The sequence below is a fragment of the Spea bombifrons genome, chromosome 3, assembly GCF_027358695.1.
Source record: "Spea bombifrons isolate aSpeBom1 chromosome 3, aSpeBom1.2.pri, whole genome shotgun sequence".
Taxonomy (NCBI): Eukaryota; Metazoa; Chordata; class Amphibia; order Anura; family Pelobatidae; genus Spea; species Spea bombifrons.
In genome coordinates this window covers 64536569-64553085 of record NC_071089.1, presented here as the reverse complement: position 1 = coordinate 64553085, position 16517 = coordinate 64536569, and the positions used below count along the sequence as shown (strand labels likewise).

At 36.2% G+C, this 16517-nt stretch overlaps 1 protein-coding gene across 3 annotated transcripts in view; it reads right to left on the bottom strand.

Moving 5' to 3' along the window:
* Positions 1 to 3130: 3130 nt before the first annotated feature.
* Positions 3131 to 16517, bottom strand: part of HACE1 (HECT domain and ankyrin repeat containing E3 ubiquitin protein ligase 1) — a 37493-nt gene continuing 24106 nt past the window's right edge. For 2 of the 3 annotated variants that reach the window (XM_053458994.1, XM_053458995.1), the window contains exons 19-24: positions 14963 to 15159; positions 11077 to 11208; positions 9625 to 9723; positions 7306 to 7376; positions 5029 to 5142; positions 3131 to 3992 (exon numbers count right to left, since the gene is read on the bottom strand). In XM_053458994.1, coding sequence (XP_053314969.1) covers positions 3890 to 3992; positions 5029 to 5142; positions 7306 to 7376; positions 9625 to 9723; positions 11077 to 11208; positions 14963 to 15159 — 716 coding nt within the window. In that variant the 3' untranslated portion in view covers positions 3131 to 3889. Of the gene's footprint in view, positions 3993 to 5028; positions 5143 to 7305; positions 7377 to 9624; positions 9737 to 11076; positions 11209 to 14962; positions 15160 to 16517 lie in introns of those variants that run through there. The other variant, XR_008351032.1, reaches the window with a different exon arrangement.

Below are 16517 nucleotides of genomic sequence, written 5' to 3'. Positions count from 1 at the left end.
AACAAGTTATTACTCTATAGCTCCCTCATAATGTTAGGAACTTTCAATATATTTGCCTTCGTGTAAATTCTTACCTGGGAATTTACTTTTCTACAAAAGAGAAACATAGTGGGAGCAAAAATCCAGAGTAATCAACAGAGATTGCAGACCCCAAAAATCCAAAGTATCAGACATATGGAAGGTATGTAAGCTAACCCACACAACCGCGTTACTAAAGTGTGCCGGTAGTACATTAGCCAATTCTGAACAGGATGCAGCCGTAGAATGGAATAAGCCTTTTAAACAAATGGGGGCTCTGTCCCAGAAGCAACATGCACTTTTTTGAATAGCTTATACAATCCACTGAACTTCTAACAGGTTTCGGTCCTTTCTAGAGCCTGAAAATGAAAAATATAACCAGAAAATGAAAATCCTGAAAAGCAGTATTCCTGCCAAATATACTGAGCTACATTCTCTTAACATTTATGCAGACTAACTTTGTAGTGATTCTTCAGGGTAGGACATTTGAGAATGCTGGTAAAGCAATATCCAAAGTCGAGTTGAGTATCAAGTCGAGGAATAATGAGGTTAATGTATCAGAAATTGCAGAAGACATTTCACTTATATATCTCAAATCCACAGAGCTCTTTGCAGACGGCTTTGACCTTCTTTAAAAAATTATGTTGAGTAATTGGCTTTATTAATAGTTCCAAAACATAAGCCTTAAATATGGGTAATACCTTGGCCAGGGGTCTACTTACCTAGGAATCAGACAACCTAAATATCTAGATCTTCTGAGCTCTTAATATTTCTCCGGTGTTACAAAAGATCAAATCTGAACTTGGCAGCAGGGAGCATCTCCATTTAACCTTTTCGGGTAGAGTGGCTTTGACTAGATCTCTCTTTTGCAAAATTTATATGGAAATTAGTATATCTCTTCTATAATGGTCCAAATTTATGATGGTTCACAATGTGGACTACAAAGTGGCTGTTCTTATTCGCTACACTACAGACTGGATTACATTGGCGAGAAGATTTGCTGCGCCACCTGAACTGATTATTTGCTCATAAACCTTTTACATGCACCTGTTCTACATTTACTGGAGAAGATCTTGGCCAACCCATTGATTTTTGCCACTATCAAGGCATGGAGAATTCTTCGACTGCGCCTTGGTGTACATTCCCATTTATGCCTTCGCTGCAAAATCCTTCCAGCAAATAAATTCCCAGGTATCCTATTAACTATATTCACTTAGTTACCGACCACTAGCAACATGAATTCTTTATTACGACAATACATCCTTCATTTGATAAGTTAATTTCAAATTACTCAAGAGAGTGCCCCTCCACCTCTCTTCTTTATCGTTTGCTACATATTAACCTAATATTTACCTATTTTGAAAGCGGTGGGGGGCATAGAATTGGATATCACACTGGCCATCCCCAAGCAGAACTACTATTCTACTGCTTTTGCATTGCCCAAATCTTAGGTTTTCAGAATTCTTTACTATAACTTTTTAAATTGTTAGGAATATCCCTACAATCATTCATCCCTGAAATAGCAATTTGAGACAATGAGACATGTAGAGAAAAACATCTGGGGCAACAACACTTATTTTGCAGCTAGGAAAACCATTTTATATCAATGGGTTCATGGCTCACCTCCCACTATTAGATTTCTAAAACAAAAGTATTAGGCTTTATGGGGATGGATTGGTTTTAGGCTAGTCTGGACAAAGAGCTAAGAACTAAGATTCTTTATTTCAAATGTGGCCTGGTTTAATAGAATTATTAGAGGACCCCATTAAATGCACCATGGTACTGTTGTGTCAGTGTATTAGTAATGAATAACTAATCACATGATTGAATTGACATCTTTCATCATTCTAAATCTATACTTTTTCTAATACTCAAAGTGATTTGCCACCTAAAAGGTTGGTAGATCTGGAAATGTACCCCCTTTTAGGATCTACTGATAAAGAGACAGAGATGGTTCATTAGGTTGTTTATTTATAGTTTATTGTTTGTTGAAAAGAAAACTTTGAAAAACTGTTTAAGTGGATTCCTTTTCAGATGGTTTCCTCTTGTCTAGTAATACGATAAAAACCTACAATATTCTTTCACTATTAGAGTTCTGATTTCTGCTTCCAAAGTTGTTCAGATTCTCTACATTTTTTTCAAGCTTTGCTGTTGTCTGGAGATTTTCTTCTCTTGTTAGCGTGATGTGGATACAATATAAAGTGGAAGATAAAGAACAAACTTGTGTACCATTTAAAGACTTCTTTTAGCGAGTTGTATCTAATTGCATTCTTTATGATACCACTTATTTGTAATCTTATCCTTTAATTAAAAAAAAAAAGTTTATAAAAAATATTGGAAAGTATTGGATTTCATTTATAGAACAAAAAAAACAATCCAACCATACCTGGCCATAGGTGAAAAAATAATTATCCCCTCAGTTGCTATATCAACCAATTAATCAAATGAAATTGCTAAAAGGTCTCAAAAAGCAGCACATAATGGTGTGATCTAAAGAAATTCAAGAATAGATGAGAAAAAGTCATTGACATCTATAAGTCTGGAAATGTTTACAAATCCTCATCGGTTCCCTATGTCCCTCATTTTAATATTTTATGCATGAAAAATATTTCTAATAGGTTTTTAATTTAAAAAAAAAATATTTCAGTTTGCTGAATAGGTTTTTTATATTTAATAGTAGCTATAAACTGGCACCAAATCTAAAACATGAGCCTCCTGAAACAGAAAGTACGTGTTTTAAACAAATGTGAAAGTTTTAGGATTGTGAAAATGCAGGTGCAGACAAGCATTAAAGTTTTTTGCCACAAAATATAAACTTGCTTTATGGATGTCCTTAAAATGTTTTAAATGGAGGAAAAAAAGGATTATGTGGTGTCTTTTCCTGGTTATTCATCAGAAAGACCATAAAAAGACTACTCTAAGTAAATGTGTTCACACCAAATATCCTCTCAATTAAATCAGACTTAAGCTTTGTGCTTGCTGCTCTTATCTTTTCAATTAGAAAACTTTCATGACTGCAGGCTAAGGCAGTTTGGTTTGATTTGTGTTCTTTCCCCTTACTGCAGATCATTAACGATGTATTAAGGATACACAGCAAAATAATTTACTACCGTGCTTTAAAGACCATTTATAAAATATTTTATATTTCACCAAAATCATTTTTTACAAAATTACACTTTGAATACTTTGCACTAGAAATGAAAACAACGAAAAGGGCGAAAATTGGAATGACCAAAAAACACACATTACGGCAATAAAAATTTGAACAACATTTTCCCTCCTTTTTTCCCCCATTGACTGATGTTGTGATGTCCAAAAAAACAGTCCATTAAAAAAAAAATAATCTGTATATTTGTAAACAGAAACACATACGATAAAAATGTCAACAGGAGGATGGTGTGATGACAAAAAAAATATTGTTTACATATTGGTAAACACACCATTTAAAAAAGTAAAAGCTATGTATACAAAAAATCCATTATATCCTCAAGTTTTTCAATGATCTTTTTCTAAACTCACACTATTACGCAACAACACTTGTTCCTTAAAAAAAAGTAAAATCAAGTCAAGACAAAGCACACAAAAGAAATAATGAAAATAGGTCAGTTATCCATGAACCATGTACCTAAATGTTAAAACTATCTGTAACAGGAAAATCAGGATACCACAGAGTGTTTTTTTTTTTTGGTTTCTGAAGTCTCTTAACCTCATAAATACATATACTAAGAAAATAGGTACTTTACAAATCTTTGAAAGTCAGCTCTGCCTGTGGGCAATATCTAGTCATTTTCATCCTTGACAGATTTCTAAATTGGCTCTGCCGTTCTAAATTGAGCATTACTAGTCAGATGATCGTTTTCCTCTTTCTTTATTATGCCATTGTGTAACCGTAGCTGCCACAGTGCAATGCCACAAGAAGTCTGTCCTTCAGGACTTCTTTACTGGGATATTCAGGTAACTTCAGCATATTGATACTGGAAGACAAAAAAACAGTCCCAGTGATTATATAGATTAACAAATGTAATATTAAGTAAAATGTTAGTAAAAAAATACTAGATAAAGTTCCAGTTAAGGGGACACAATGTCAAACACTATGACATGTAAATTCATTCAATTCACCAGTTTGCTCAGTTTTGTAAGTACTAACTAAAAGCTAAAACAGGATAGCCAACCTCAAAGCAAAGAGCTGCTTTCAAAAATACTTAAAGGAATAATATCAAATGCCACATAGGTGAGGAATACATTTGATGCATAGACCTTATAAATCTGCAGGAATTATTGATTTAAGCATTCATGTCAGGCATATGGTATAGAAACTTTGTTCTAATTCTAGATCCCTGCATGTAAGGGCTAATTTTAACAAGAAACTCCTGTGACTAACTATCATACATATATGAATTACAACAAAATAAGGGCAAGGACTGAAGTGACCATAAATGCCAATGGTACTCCATACATATACCATAAAGTGCTGCTAAACCATAGTTATTTTTACAAAACGGTTTTTAATTTTGAGAAGGCAACTTTTACTTTGGAAGTTTACAAGATTGGTTTTCTAAAAATTTTTTACAAATGTATAAAATACATGATCTGAATTATGTTTATAATCAGTAATTCTGGCTTTGAAACAGCATTAAAAAACGTTTAAGGCAGGTGTAAAAAAAATGCTGTAAAGTAAGAATACTTTCCAAAATGTATATGTTAATAGTAATTTTTATTAAATCAGCATTTAATTGTATAATTTCATTGTTTAATCATACACCTATATGGCTACATAATCCCTGACACTGCAAGTATACCTGCAAGAATTGATGCTGTTTTGATGCTGTTTTGTATTTGGTCACACCAAATATTGATATGATATGTCTTCTTTTCACTCACTTTGCATTTTGTTTGATTTGTGAATGCATTCTTACTTTACAATATTTTCACACCTGCCTTGTATATACTTCATGGAAACAAGTATTTAGAGGGCCGTTTTGTCACATTGCATCCATAATTGCATCTTACCATGTGCTTGATGTTGGCAGTAGATTTGGTGTATATGCCACGGCTGCTATGGTGAAATTCTGCAGACCACTTCCACCCATGATATATGCAAATCCACCATGAGGTACCCTTGAACTGCAATGAAAATGTCATATAACATCACACTTGACAAGAAATACAATTGAATATTTAATTACAATAACCAGGGCACATGCAGGGATGGCATAAACTACATTTCATGTTCAACGTTGAAATAATAAATTATGGAACAGTATCAAGAAAGAGAAAAAAAAACTGCATATCAATCAACTAAGAAGAAAGAACTGACAAAAATCAACATAATTCCCTTGACAGGTTAACTCTCCTAATAGGAAATTAATGTCACCAAGCAGCACACCTGCTCTCCCAGTGTATATAAGATCTTGAAAAGAAATTGCTATATCGTAAAATGAAACCAATTTGTTCTAATATTCGTAGGAATATAAAAATCAAGAAGATTCTTCTTATATTTAGTGAAATGTATGGTAGCAATAAGTATTGCAGTAGAAGAACGCTTATATGAGGACTCTATTCACTGGGGATCCCTTTTGCATTGGTATATTTATAATAAATGTGTTTTCATCACAACAGTTAAATCAGTTTTTAGTTTACTTTCCAGCCCTCAGAGAAAAATGTTTAATGAAGATTTAAGTCACAGAGTGACTTGATAAAATGGCAAAAGGATGTAGGTGCCAAATGTGGCTTCCGCAGGAGCTAAATAAATACTATCTCAATATAAGAGTTTATTGTTGTTTCACACCGTAAACCAGATTCTAAGAATAAATATGTTTATAAGTGAAAACTAAAATGTTATAATAAAATGAACAAAGCCACCAAGTCCCATGGATATTTTTCTGGGGCTGTATACAGTAATGTAGGTTAGCATTGACAAACATGTAATTAAGCTCATTTCGTTCAAATAAACATCCTTTATCTGCGATTGTGATTCTTTACGGCAATGCTAATGAAGTCAGTTCCTCCATAGACTTTTATTATTCAGAATGTTTGGCTGGATGTTTCATTCTCTTGTTTACCACATACAGTTTCCCAAGGAGTCAGGGTGTTTAATAGATTGGACTAAGATAAAACAGCTAGACCACCTACAACACATTGCTCCAACGGCACAAAAATATGAATTCCTTAAACCAATCACTATATCAAACGGAGTCTTGTGGCTTCTACTAATATTTGATTCCAGCTTTGTAGTATATTATCAAGATCACATCAACAATAACATTAAGGAATCAACAGGAGCAAGGTGCTCTCTCTGATGTCACGTTAAAACACATACTTAAGTGTTTTAGCCCAAAATAGGTTTTGCCGTGCCTCCATCTACCTACCAAGTGGACAGATATAAGGTCTGCATTTATGGCACAGATGTAAGAAAACATTAAAAATCTATTTTTTATTAAAAGAAAGCTCCCCTTTAACAAAGAATAAAGACATTAGCCGGTCTGCAAGTTTGTGGAGTATCTACTCTTGCCAAGCAAACAGGAAGAAATACGTAGTGTAGCTAGTATGACTGATGCCTCCACGATTTCAGCAGTTTTTCATGTCTTTATATGCGCAACACTATATTGTTTCATAAACAATATAACCATCAAAAGCCAGGTCATTATTACGCTGCAGCAAACGTACAGCGGGAGACAAAGACATCTGAAGTTATGCTTAAAGACATTCAGAAAATCATAAAAGCCACAATCACAAATGTATTTGTTTTACCAGATCCATTGAATTAATTTTATGGCCTGCATCCAGGGGAAAGAATGTTTGATTTTTTCACTGAAGTGGTACTAAAGGTATACTCAGACGGTGATGAGATTGTAATGAATAAACTGGGAAAGCAGAGACAGACTACAAGTCAGGGAAAGGAGGAAAAAAAAAAACAAGCATCTAATGATCAGGGAGCTGGAACTGTGTTTTCATTTTACTCAAGAGTTTGATCTACAATGATTGGAAGAAATGTTTTCTATTTATTTTCAACAAGCACAGACCTATTCATTCTCCGAACGCAAGTAATAAATAAAAGCTTTAAACTGCTTTCTTGCAGTGTTAGGTTGGGAGAAAGGCTCTTAAATCCTTCTGTAGAACCAATTCCTGAAATGACAGAGCAGATCACGGCACATACCTGGTAGCGATTGAAAGAGAGCATGAAAAAGTGTTGTCTCCCACTATTGCAGTTGTGTATTGCCACTGCAATCTGTTAGTGTAAGCTGTACATGACACATAAGAAAATAATTCTCTAAATGTATTACTCACCTGCCCGTTACAAACTGCAAAAGCAGAACCCTCTCTTCCTGTGTTAATTCTTGTACCACCTCCCAAAACCACTAAAAAAGAAAACAGATGTTATTTAACCATGCATGTTCTTGTATTTATATTTATAAACAATAGCAAGGATGGATGCATCCATGATGGTCAACCTTTTGCACAACATTGATCATGAAATTACGTAATCTCTACTATATTACTATGCCAAGAACCACCTCTTTCCAACGTATACACCCTATGCAGTACCAGTTAGATGAACAGTGCTGCTTACTCTTGTGAACAAGCAGCATCTTTTGCCAAAACACTGAATAGTAGACTTGTGCATCTGGATTAGTTCAAATTTTGTCAATTCGTGCGAATGTCGACAACAAGGAAGAGGCAAATGAAAACAAAGCAGAGAGCTCTGTGTATATTTTTTGCAATTACCGTATTGGCTCGGATATAGGCCGCCCCCGTATATAGGCCGCACCCTAAAAGTTTGGTGCTTTTTTAAAGAAAAAGTTTTTTTCTTTAAAAAAGCACCAAAAAACATGCTGCCACTCTGTCCTCTCCCCCCCCCCGAGATATGCTGCCACACTCTGTCCTCTCCCCCTCCCCGAGATATGCTGCCACTCTGTCCTCCCCCCCCCGAGATATGCTGCCACTCTGTCCCGTCCCCCCCGAGATATGCTGCCACTCTGTCCTCCCCCCCAACTTACCAGAGTAGACTCCCGGGTGTCTTACAGGGCCGGAGGAGGACATCTATGAACATCGTGTATACAACTCCCGGTGCCGGCACTCAGCGGAAGTACCGGCACCGGAAGTTGTATACGCGCATTGCGTAATGCGTATGTGTCTTCCGCCGGCCCTGCAAGACACCCGGGAGTCTGGCCTGGTAAGTCGGGGGGGTTAAAATGCATCGTGCGGACGTTCACCGGCAACGGCGCATCGCCGCTGCCGGTGAACGTCCGTACGATGCGCTTAGACAACCTCCCGTGCCGGTACTCCCCCCCCCCGTGGAAAGTGCCGGCAGGGGAGGCTGTCTGAGCGTATCGGGGAGTAGGATGCAGGTCCCCTGCACCGCTGCGGGGGATCTGTATCCTAACCCCGCTGCCTGCCCGGCGCCCGGGACTGCATGTCCCGGGCGTCGGGCGCTAGACCCCGAATATAGGCCGCACCCCCACTTTAAAGTCTTAAAGTGGGGGAAAAAAGTGCGGCCTATATTCGGGCCAATACGGTATGTTTGCATTCCATTGTTTTTATTCAGTCTTATACTCTCTTACACACTCACTCTCCTATGTTGTGTGCGGAGGCTCTGCCCTTTTGCAGAAGCGCTCTGGGAGGCCTGGATAATGGGAGTTGATACTGGGGAGAAGCGGATGAAGAAAATAGGTAAAAGAGCATGAAGAGGCTAGAGAAGAAGTAGAGCTGCAGGAAAGGAGACAGGAATGTAGAATTGGTTGGCGGTGAAGGTAGGGAGACATTGAGAGCGTGAAAGAGAGTGAGTGACAATGAATTTCATCCGATCCAGAATGGCAACAAACTAAATTTGTTGTCTTAAAACAAATGGAACAAAAAAGAAACAAAAAATACGTCCAAATATTTTTTTTTGGTCCATTAGTTAAAGACTACTGGATAGTAGCACCACGGGAGCAGTGAAAAAACTGACATCACTGCATGTTTCAAGGGACAGTTTTCTGTCCCCAACAAAGAATGGGTATTAAGCTAATTTAATATACAATTCTTAAAAACAGAAAAAAAATTACTTATTTTACCCCAGGCAAAACATGCAGCTCACTGCCTCTTCCGTATTCCAACAAAACTTGTTGGTACTCCCTCATGACATTTGCCAGTCTGGCAATAAGCATATCACATGCAAGGAAATGTGTTTGACCAAACACATCTCCTGCATGGAAAATAGATGGGGGAGGCAGAAGCATATGGGAGGCAATTTGCAGAATCCTTTCATGCATTTGTAAGGGAAACATCAAAGTAATTTAAAGGGACATCTCAGCTATCATAAGCATTAAAGTGCATATGTTGGCTGGAGTGTCCCTTTAAGTTTGCATCTATATTTATTTTACATCATAGGCATAAGTTACATGAAATTTTTCTCGGTTATACAACGGAAACATCTGCCTTACGCGTCCCAGTTCTATTCAAGTAACATATAACGATATAGTATGGTATGAGGGTTAGGTATAAATGGTCATTCTGGTGCAAAGTAGTCTTATCGCCATAATAACCAATGGAATAGTTGTGTGGATATTATGCAAGTGGCATACAAACACAGCTAAACATTTTTTTGAGCTCTAAAGTGAGATTTACCTGAATCACTTGATCATCTCTTTCATATCCACTTGTGTATTCTGTGTTTCTTATCCAATCATTCACGTCAATTTCTGGCATGCCAGACAGAAGTAGCTCCTTAACAGGAGAACTAAACAATTAGTCAATTTGTTAACGAACTAAAAATGTAATTTAAAAAGATTTTCAGTATGATATGTATTTCTCCTTCGTTAGCAATGATTACGGTCTACTTAACCCATATACACAATATTGTATCCCAGTATTTACAAGCTTTGCAAATGACTTCAGAATCAGAATGCTCTTTTTTATTCCAGCGCCACATAACAAATGTAAATTCTGCCTCGCATACTCTTAAAACTCCTTTTTTCTGATGGACGCCTTTGGTCTTTATGCTTAAGGGCACACGGCACTTCAAATAAAACCACCCTTGTACGAAAAACAAAACACTGCTTTAATCCCACAGTACACGTTAAAAAGCAAACTCATAAGCAAGCGATATAATGCAGATAATTAATGTAAACAATTAATACGTATCTTATTTGGTCCCCCTAGTGAGTGCCATGATATGCTTCAGCATTGCATTAAGAAATTAAGAGGACTGACTGTGCATATTTATCTTGCCCTAGTTAATAATGTGTATCTATGCCATGTGTGGGCCGCAATAATGTCTGCTTCCTATCTCACAATTACAGAACAGCTTATTTGCATTGGAGTCGTTCACAGCACATTGAATTTATTTACTCAGTAGATTACGTTTAGCAGACTATTAAAAAAAAAAAACCACAAGAAAAGAGATAATTGCAGATAATATATTATTATTGTGACTGTATACAGAAAGATGGTTAGGCAAGAAATAATGGAAAAAATAGCGTTCACTGCTGTTCTCACAACCAAACGGCTATTGGAACAAGTAAGAAAACACTTACGCACCATAATCTGGCCATTGGGACAAGGAGATATTACTTCTCCAAACGTTACATACATTATGACTTGGAGTAATGCTGTGCAGCACTGGTAAAGGTAGTTTATTGGCACAATACATACTAAAATCTACCTTTTTGCAGACCTGGATGTCATCAAAGTAGGCCGTTACGTGCCAAAAAGTTTTGAACCAGGGAGGACTACTGTACTTTCGTTAACGGTACAAAAACGGTGCAACTGCTATGCTGGAAGCATTTATACATCATTTCTACACATGCCGTTAGGGCATTAGGGTGTTTTCCAAGCACAAATAATGCGAGAAAATATTAATTCATGTATTTCAGTATTTAGCACCCCAAAAGGGATTGGTTTGAAATACTTGAAAACAAAAAAAGGGTGCTATTTACAGACATGCCAAACAGATGTTACCAAAATTATATATTGTATTTCCCTAAATATGGTTTTTTTGCTTTACATTTAGACAAAGAAAAGATGATGTATCCTTTTCAAAAGTCAGTAAATGGAGTAAACACAAGGGAATCTGCTTACCAGCTCAAATTCATCAAAAAGCTGTATAAGAGAAGGCGGTATAAACATATGGAACCCTTGCAAAAACCAGTTGATCTGCGGCTGTATAGCCCTCGTCATTCGAAGTTCGGTGACAAGCTGAACATATTCTGCCTGCAATGAGAAAAAACAGCCATTAAGACTGCGTGATTCTACATTCAATGCAGTCAACTATGTCATGAAGTGTTTCTGTTCAAGACATTGTCATACGTATGCAAAAAAAAGACACTTACTAAGCAAGATACCAAGGTACAAAGATACAGAGCCTCAAATAGCTAATGGGTTTGTTTTGTTTTCTATTCCTTAAGGTGGAAGAATCTCGATTCTGCTGCCCTTATTTCCCGTGGCTACTTATTAAGTTTAAATAGTTGCTGCATTAATGCATGTTTTTATTTTTTTGTTAAATCATTTTCTTTAAATTGTTGGATCTACACGTAAATGTTTCTCTCATAAAGAATAAAATAGGATTTGGGGGGGGCACCCTAAAAGATCTGCAGATATTCACTGACATCTAGTGGTGTGTGAGGTGTACTGTAAGAGAGAAGAAAAAAAAAACAGCAAAAATAAGAGTGCAACAAACCAAACATATAATAATCATTAAATAGCAGAAAGCCAGCAGCAAATTAGAAGAGCATAACAAGTAACAACTAAGAGGACCGGAAGGAGATATTTTAGAGCTGCAAGAAAGATGGAGGTGACTTTTACGGGTCTGACTATTTTATTTTTAACCCATCCTGTAATCTTACATTAATAACCATGAACATACACTCTTGAACGACAAAGCAATGGCACGTATTTTACTTTATCTTTGATGCAAGAAAAACATGAAAAACAGAGGGCCTTACAGTCATGCTCTACAGAACCTATCGTTATGCTCTTACATACTTTTCATTCTCCAACAAAAAGATAAAAGCATTAAAAGTAAAAGGTGATGAAGGTGAAATAATTATATGGGTCATATACATGATGTGGACTTACATATCCAAGCTGAAAAGTCAGCAAACCAAGAAACTAAAATACAATGGAATCCACATTTTTACTCCAAACCAAAACCTCCCTAAAATAAAATTGTTTTAGCCCTAACCATTGCCGCATTGTCACTGGCTATATAGAGGCTAAAATGCTGCTTGTAAGAACTTGCTGACCAAATATGTAATGTCACACGTTTGTTTTGGGGTTTTTTTGTTGTTTGTGGTTTCAATGCAGAGCATAATGAAAGGAGTGATTCCATTTCCAGGCGATTCATTCCATTGTTTAGTTATGTAGCTGTAGGAATATATGGGCAGATTAGATTAGAATTAGAATCAATTAATCAGATTAGATTAATTGAATCGTTATCTGCCGTCAATTATGATATGACGCGTTACAGCATATTTTTATCGAAGAACAAGAAAATAAAAACATAAATCTTGCTGAGAAATCTTACTGAACATGGACAAAAACATGATTTGTAGGCATAATGCGCTGTTCTGGATTTTGCGCCCTGTGAAAGCCCCCTTTTTTGGAGACGTTCTATAGATACCGCAGGTGAATTTCACATCCCTGCAGCAAATCGTTAAGGCTTCAGAACAAAACCACGAAGCCAAGGATTTCTCTTTAAAAAAAAAAAAAAAATTCAGCCGGTATACTACATTTTTTTTGGTAACTGATTTAAACAAGGTTTCTTTCTTTTATTTTTTTAATTAATTGATTTTATTAGATATGTGATTAACGTAAAGTAGTGAATCATAGGATGCAAAGTGCTTTTCCGCATCCACAGTTAATTGAACGGCTGTCTTAACTAGAATCAGCATAGCAATTAAAGCTGAAGTCTCATCTCAAAATGATATCCTTGGAATGAAGCATGTACTTATGTGTCTTGTCTAATTTACTTTGCAGTGTGTTTTAATTTTAACCCCTTCGGTAACTCATAAAAACAGTCTGATAAAACCTCCTATGGCTAGGGCTGAGAAGGAAATAATTGTTGTTATAATTATATATATATATATATATATATATATATATATATATATATATATACATACATACATACATTTATATGTACACAAACATATACATACAAACATATACACATACGTACACACACTTATACGGTGTATACACACAAACACATACGTACACACACATATACAGTGTATATACACACACACTATATATATATATATATATATATATATATATATATATATATATATATATATATATATTATATATATACATATATACACACACGCACAAGATATTTCTTTCTTTCTTTTTATCTCTAGGTTTATGATTTGCATGATACCTATTTATTCAGGGCACATTCATTAACCAAAAGCCAAGAGCACCATGCTTTTAAAGAGGGAAATAAGGGATAAGCAGGAGAAAGAGCATAACAGCCTTGCATAGATTTACTAAGAGCAGAAAAGCTGGAGAATGAAAGCTATTCCATGAGCCTATTCATTAGCCTGTTAACGATAGCCGGCAGAAAGAAACATTACAGCTTTCACATGCCAGTATTTCAGCATTAATCTAAATGCACTACCTCTAGGCTTGATACTGGGCAGGATTCTTTCACCAAAACCCCTATTAACCGTCAACAATGTCATGATAGCTTAAGCATGAGGAAATATTCGTGTAGAAGGTCTAGCTGCGATTGTGGTTCAGGAAAACAAAGAAGCACATGGAGGGTTAGGAATTACAAACCAGGGGTCCGGAAACAAACTGTGGTAGTTACGCCTGGAACCATGAGGGACAGGTAAAGCACAGACAATACTTAATGTCAGGACGAGTACCCCCAAAAAAGAACATCCCAAGAATGACTGCTTTAGCATGTTAGATACATTAGAAACTGCCAGCAAAATAAAAAATGGAATTGCATTTTAAAATACTTGGGAGGCCAGCGATGTGACATGTAAATTACACAATCACTTTAATCAGCGTCTGTGTGCAATTATTGCATAATCGTGATGGAAATACTCTGGAATTTTTTATGATTATTATTCAAGAACATAAGGAATGTTTTACAGATCTCACATAATTTATGGCAGAAAATTTCTCGGCATCTGCACAAGCGAAAGAAAAATAGCATTCACGCCGCAACCCAATCTGTGGTGTTAAATCATCCAACACTTCAATCATGTGTCATTATTATATTGTTCAGACAAAATGTGGAGACATTTACTGAAACATAAGGCAGATTTCCTACTGTTGCAACATCTATGTATTTGTCATAGCAAAATGGATGTTCATAATTAAAACGGTGTCAGAGACCAGAAACTAAACATTTTTCAGAAGTGACACTTAATGACAAACGATGGATAAGAACGAGTCATGCTACAAGGATATGACATTACAAGGATTATTTGTTACAATCAGCTAATACTGTGTCTTTTTTTCCATAACAATGGGCAAGGGTGTTCCATATGAAGGGTTAAATGGACACATCAATAATAAAACAAAATGTTTTATATAGTATAACATCAATGGCAAATGGTAGAGAAGACTCTACCTAAAGAAGTTCTGCTAAATGCCCACATCTCACTAAAAAGTGAGTTTCTGGAAAAAAAAATTGAAAAGTGTATTTGTGATATTATTGTAATTTTTGAAGATATTACAACCCTACATGGGATTTCAAGCCAGAAACCCATATGACCCAACCTACTTGGTGAATGAGCAGTGTGAATGAAAGCAGTTCGGGATGGTTAATATGATGGATTACTAATGTCACAGGCTAATCGCAGAACAGAGATTCCTCAAGATATGTTGTGTTTCCAAAACAGATACTCTAAGCCCTGTGGAGCGAGATGCAGCAGTACCCTAGTGTGAATCGGATGTTTCCAGTGACAGCTTACAAGTACGTCTTGACACCAGTCTCATCACTCACCTTGTTCTCTTGTGTAACAAGAATGCTCGCTCCTCCAGGTTTTAAGGGCACTTCCTCCATAGCTCCAAAGACATCTGTCTCTACGGAGAAGGTAAGTTCCAGACCCAGGTCACTAATGTCATTATCTAAAATCCACTGCAAGTTCTTTGCGTATTCTGGGTCGATAGAGGCCACGTCTTGGTAATTTACAGGGATACCTGCAGTATTAAAAACATGCAGACTTTTTTTTTTTGGTTAAGGAAAATGTTTCAGTTGTTACACTTGTGTGCATATTTCTTGTACAAGACTGCCCTCTTCAGCCCCCTGCCAATAACGCAATGCAGCAACTTTAAGGTTACATTCGTTTTTTTCCCTTATATTAAGTCTACTAAAAGAAATCCAAAGTATGGAAATTACACTGCCTCACCTCTCAACTTCACCTATGCAAATGTATATACGGTGAACAAAATAGAAGTACTAGTTAGCACAATCAGCTGGTCATTCCCAGGAGTATGCTGACCTCTTTGATTTATGTGCTGGCGTTGGCTGCCTTAACTGATTTTAAAAACTGTCTTAACATCCAATGCTGTAAAAGATGCTTTATCGGAGATTAAGGAGCTTTGTAGCTACTGTTTGGTTTGTTTACTGATTAAATAAGGATTGGCAAGAGTTGACATAAACCAGGCTCACACAGCCACAAGGTGGAAAGGCAAGTGCAATACTATTTAAAGTCATCACCTTAACCAATTCAGAATGCCTTTCACAACCTCTTAAGTGTTTCAGAAGCAGAAAACGTGTGATGGGTTTCACATCGAGGAGGAAAAAAGGCACTATGCATTCTAGCCTTGAGCTTGAAATCATTCACACCTTATTAATATTTATTTCTAACAGCGAACCTTTGGTTATTATCTGATGCAATTTTAAAGGAATTTTATATCAACATAAAAACATACATTTCCGAGTGACATTTTTCTTCCAATGATAAATGCAAGGCTTAAACAATTGAGCTGGGATTTTGCCTTATTTTTTTTCACCTGTTAGTCTTACATTATTTTATGACATTTATTTACTGGACAAAAGCGTAGCGATTCCTACAACCAATACAACATGGGAGGGTGGGAGAACTGCTACTTAATTCAGAGAAAAAAAAAATCTAAACTATTCCTATGAGTAATATTTCTTTAACACCAGCAAAAAAATTCATAGTTCTCAGTGGGGAAATGAAAAGCTTTTAAGAGAAAAATCACGACATCCGTTCATAGCACATTCACATAAATCTTTTGAAAGTGGGGAAAAAATTGTGTTATTTTCGATAGCAATTCATCAAGATAGCTAATCCATTCCACTCACTGATGAACGGGCCAGATATAAAAACTATTTCTTTGTTTAATCACTTGCCCCCTTTTCAGGAACAGATTTTACTTAATGCGGACTAAACTACCGGTAATTCCCCACAACACAAAGAAAATCTATGTTTTTTGGTTATTATTTTAATGGAACCAGAAAAGCCTACATTTTTTTGTTAGCTGATTTATCCATACAACCCATTTGGCTCAAAGTCTTTTTTTAAGGGTCC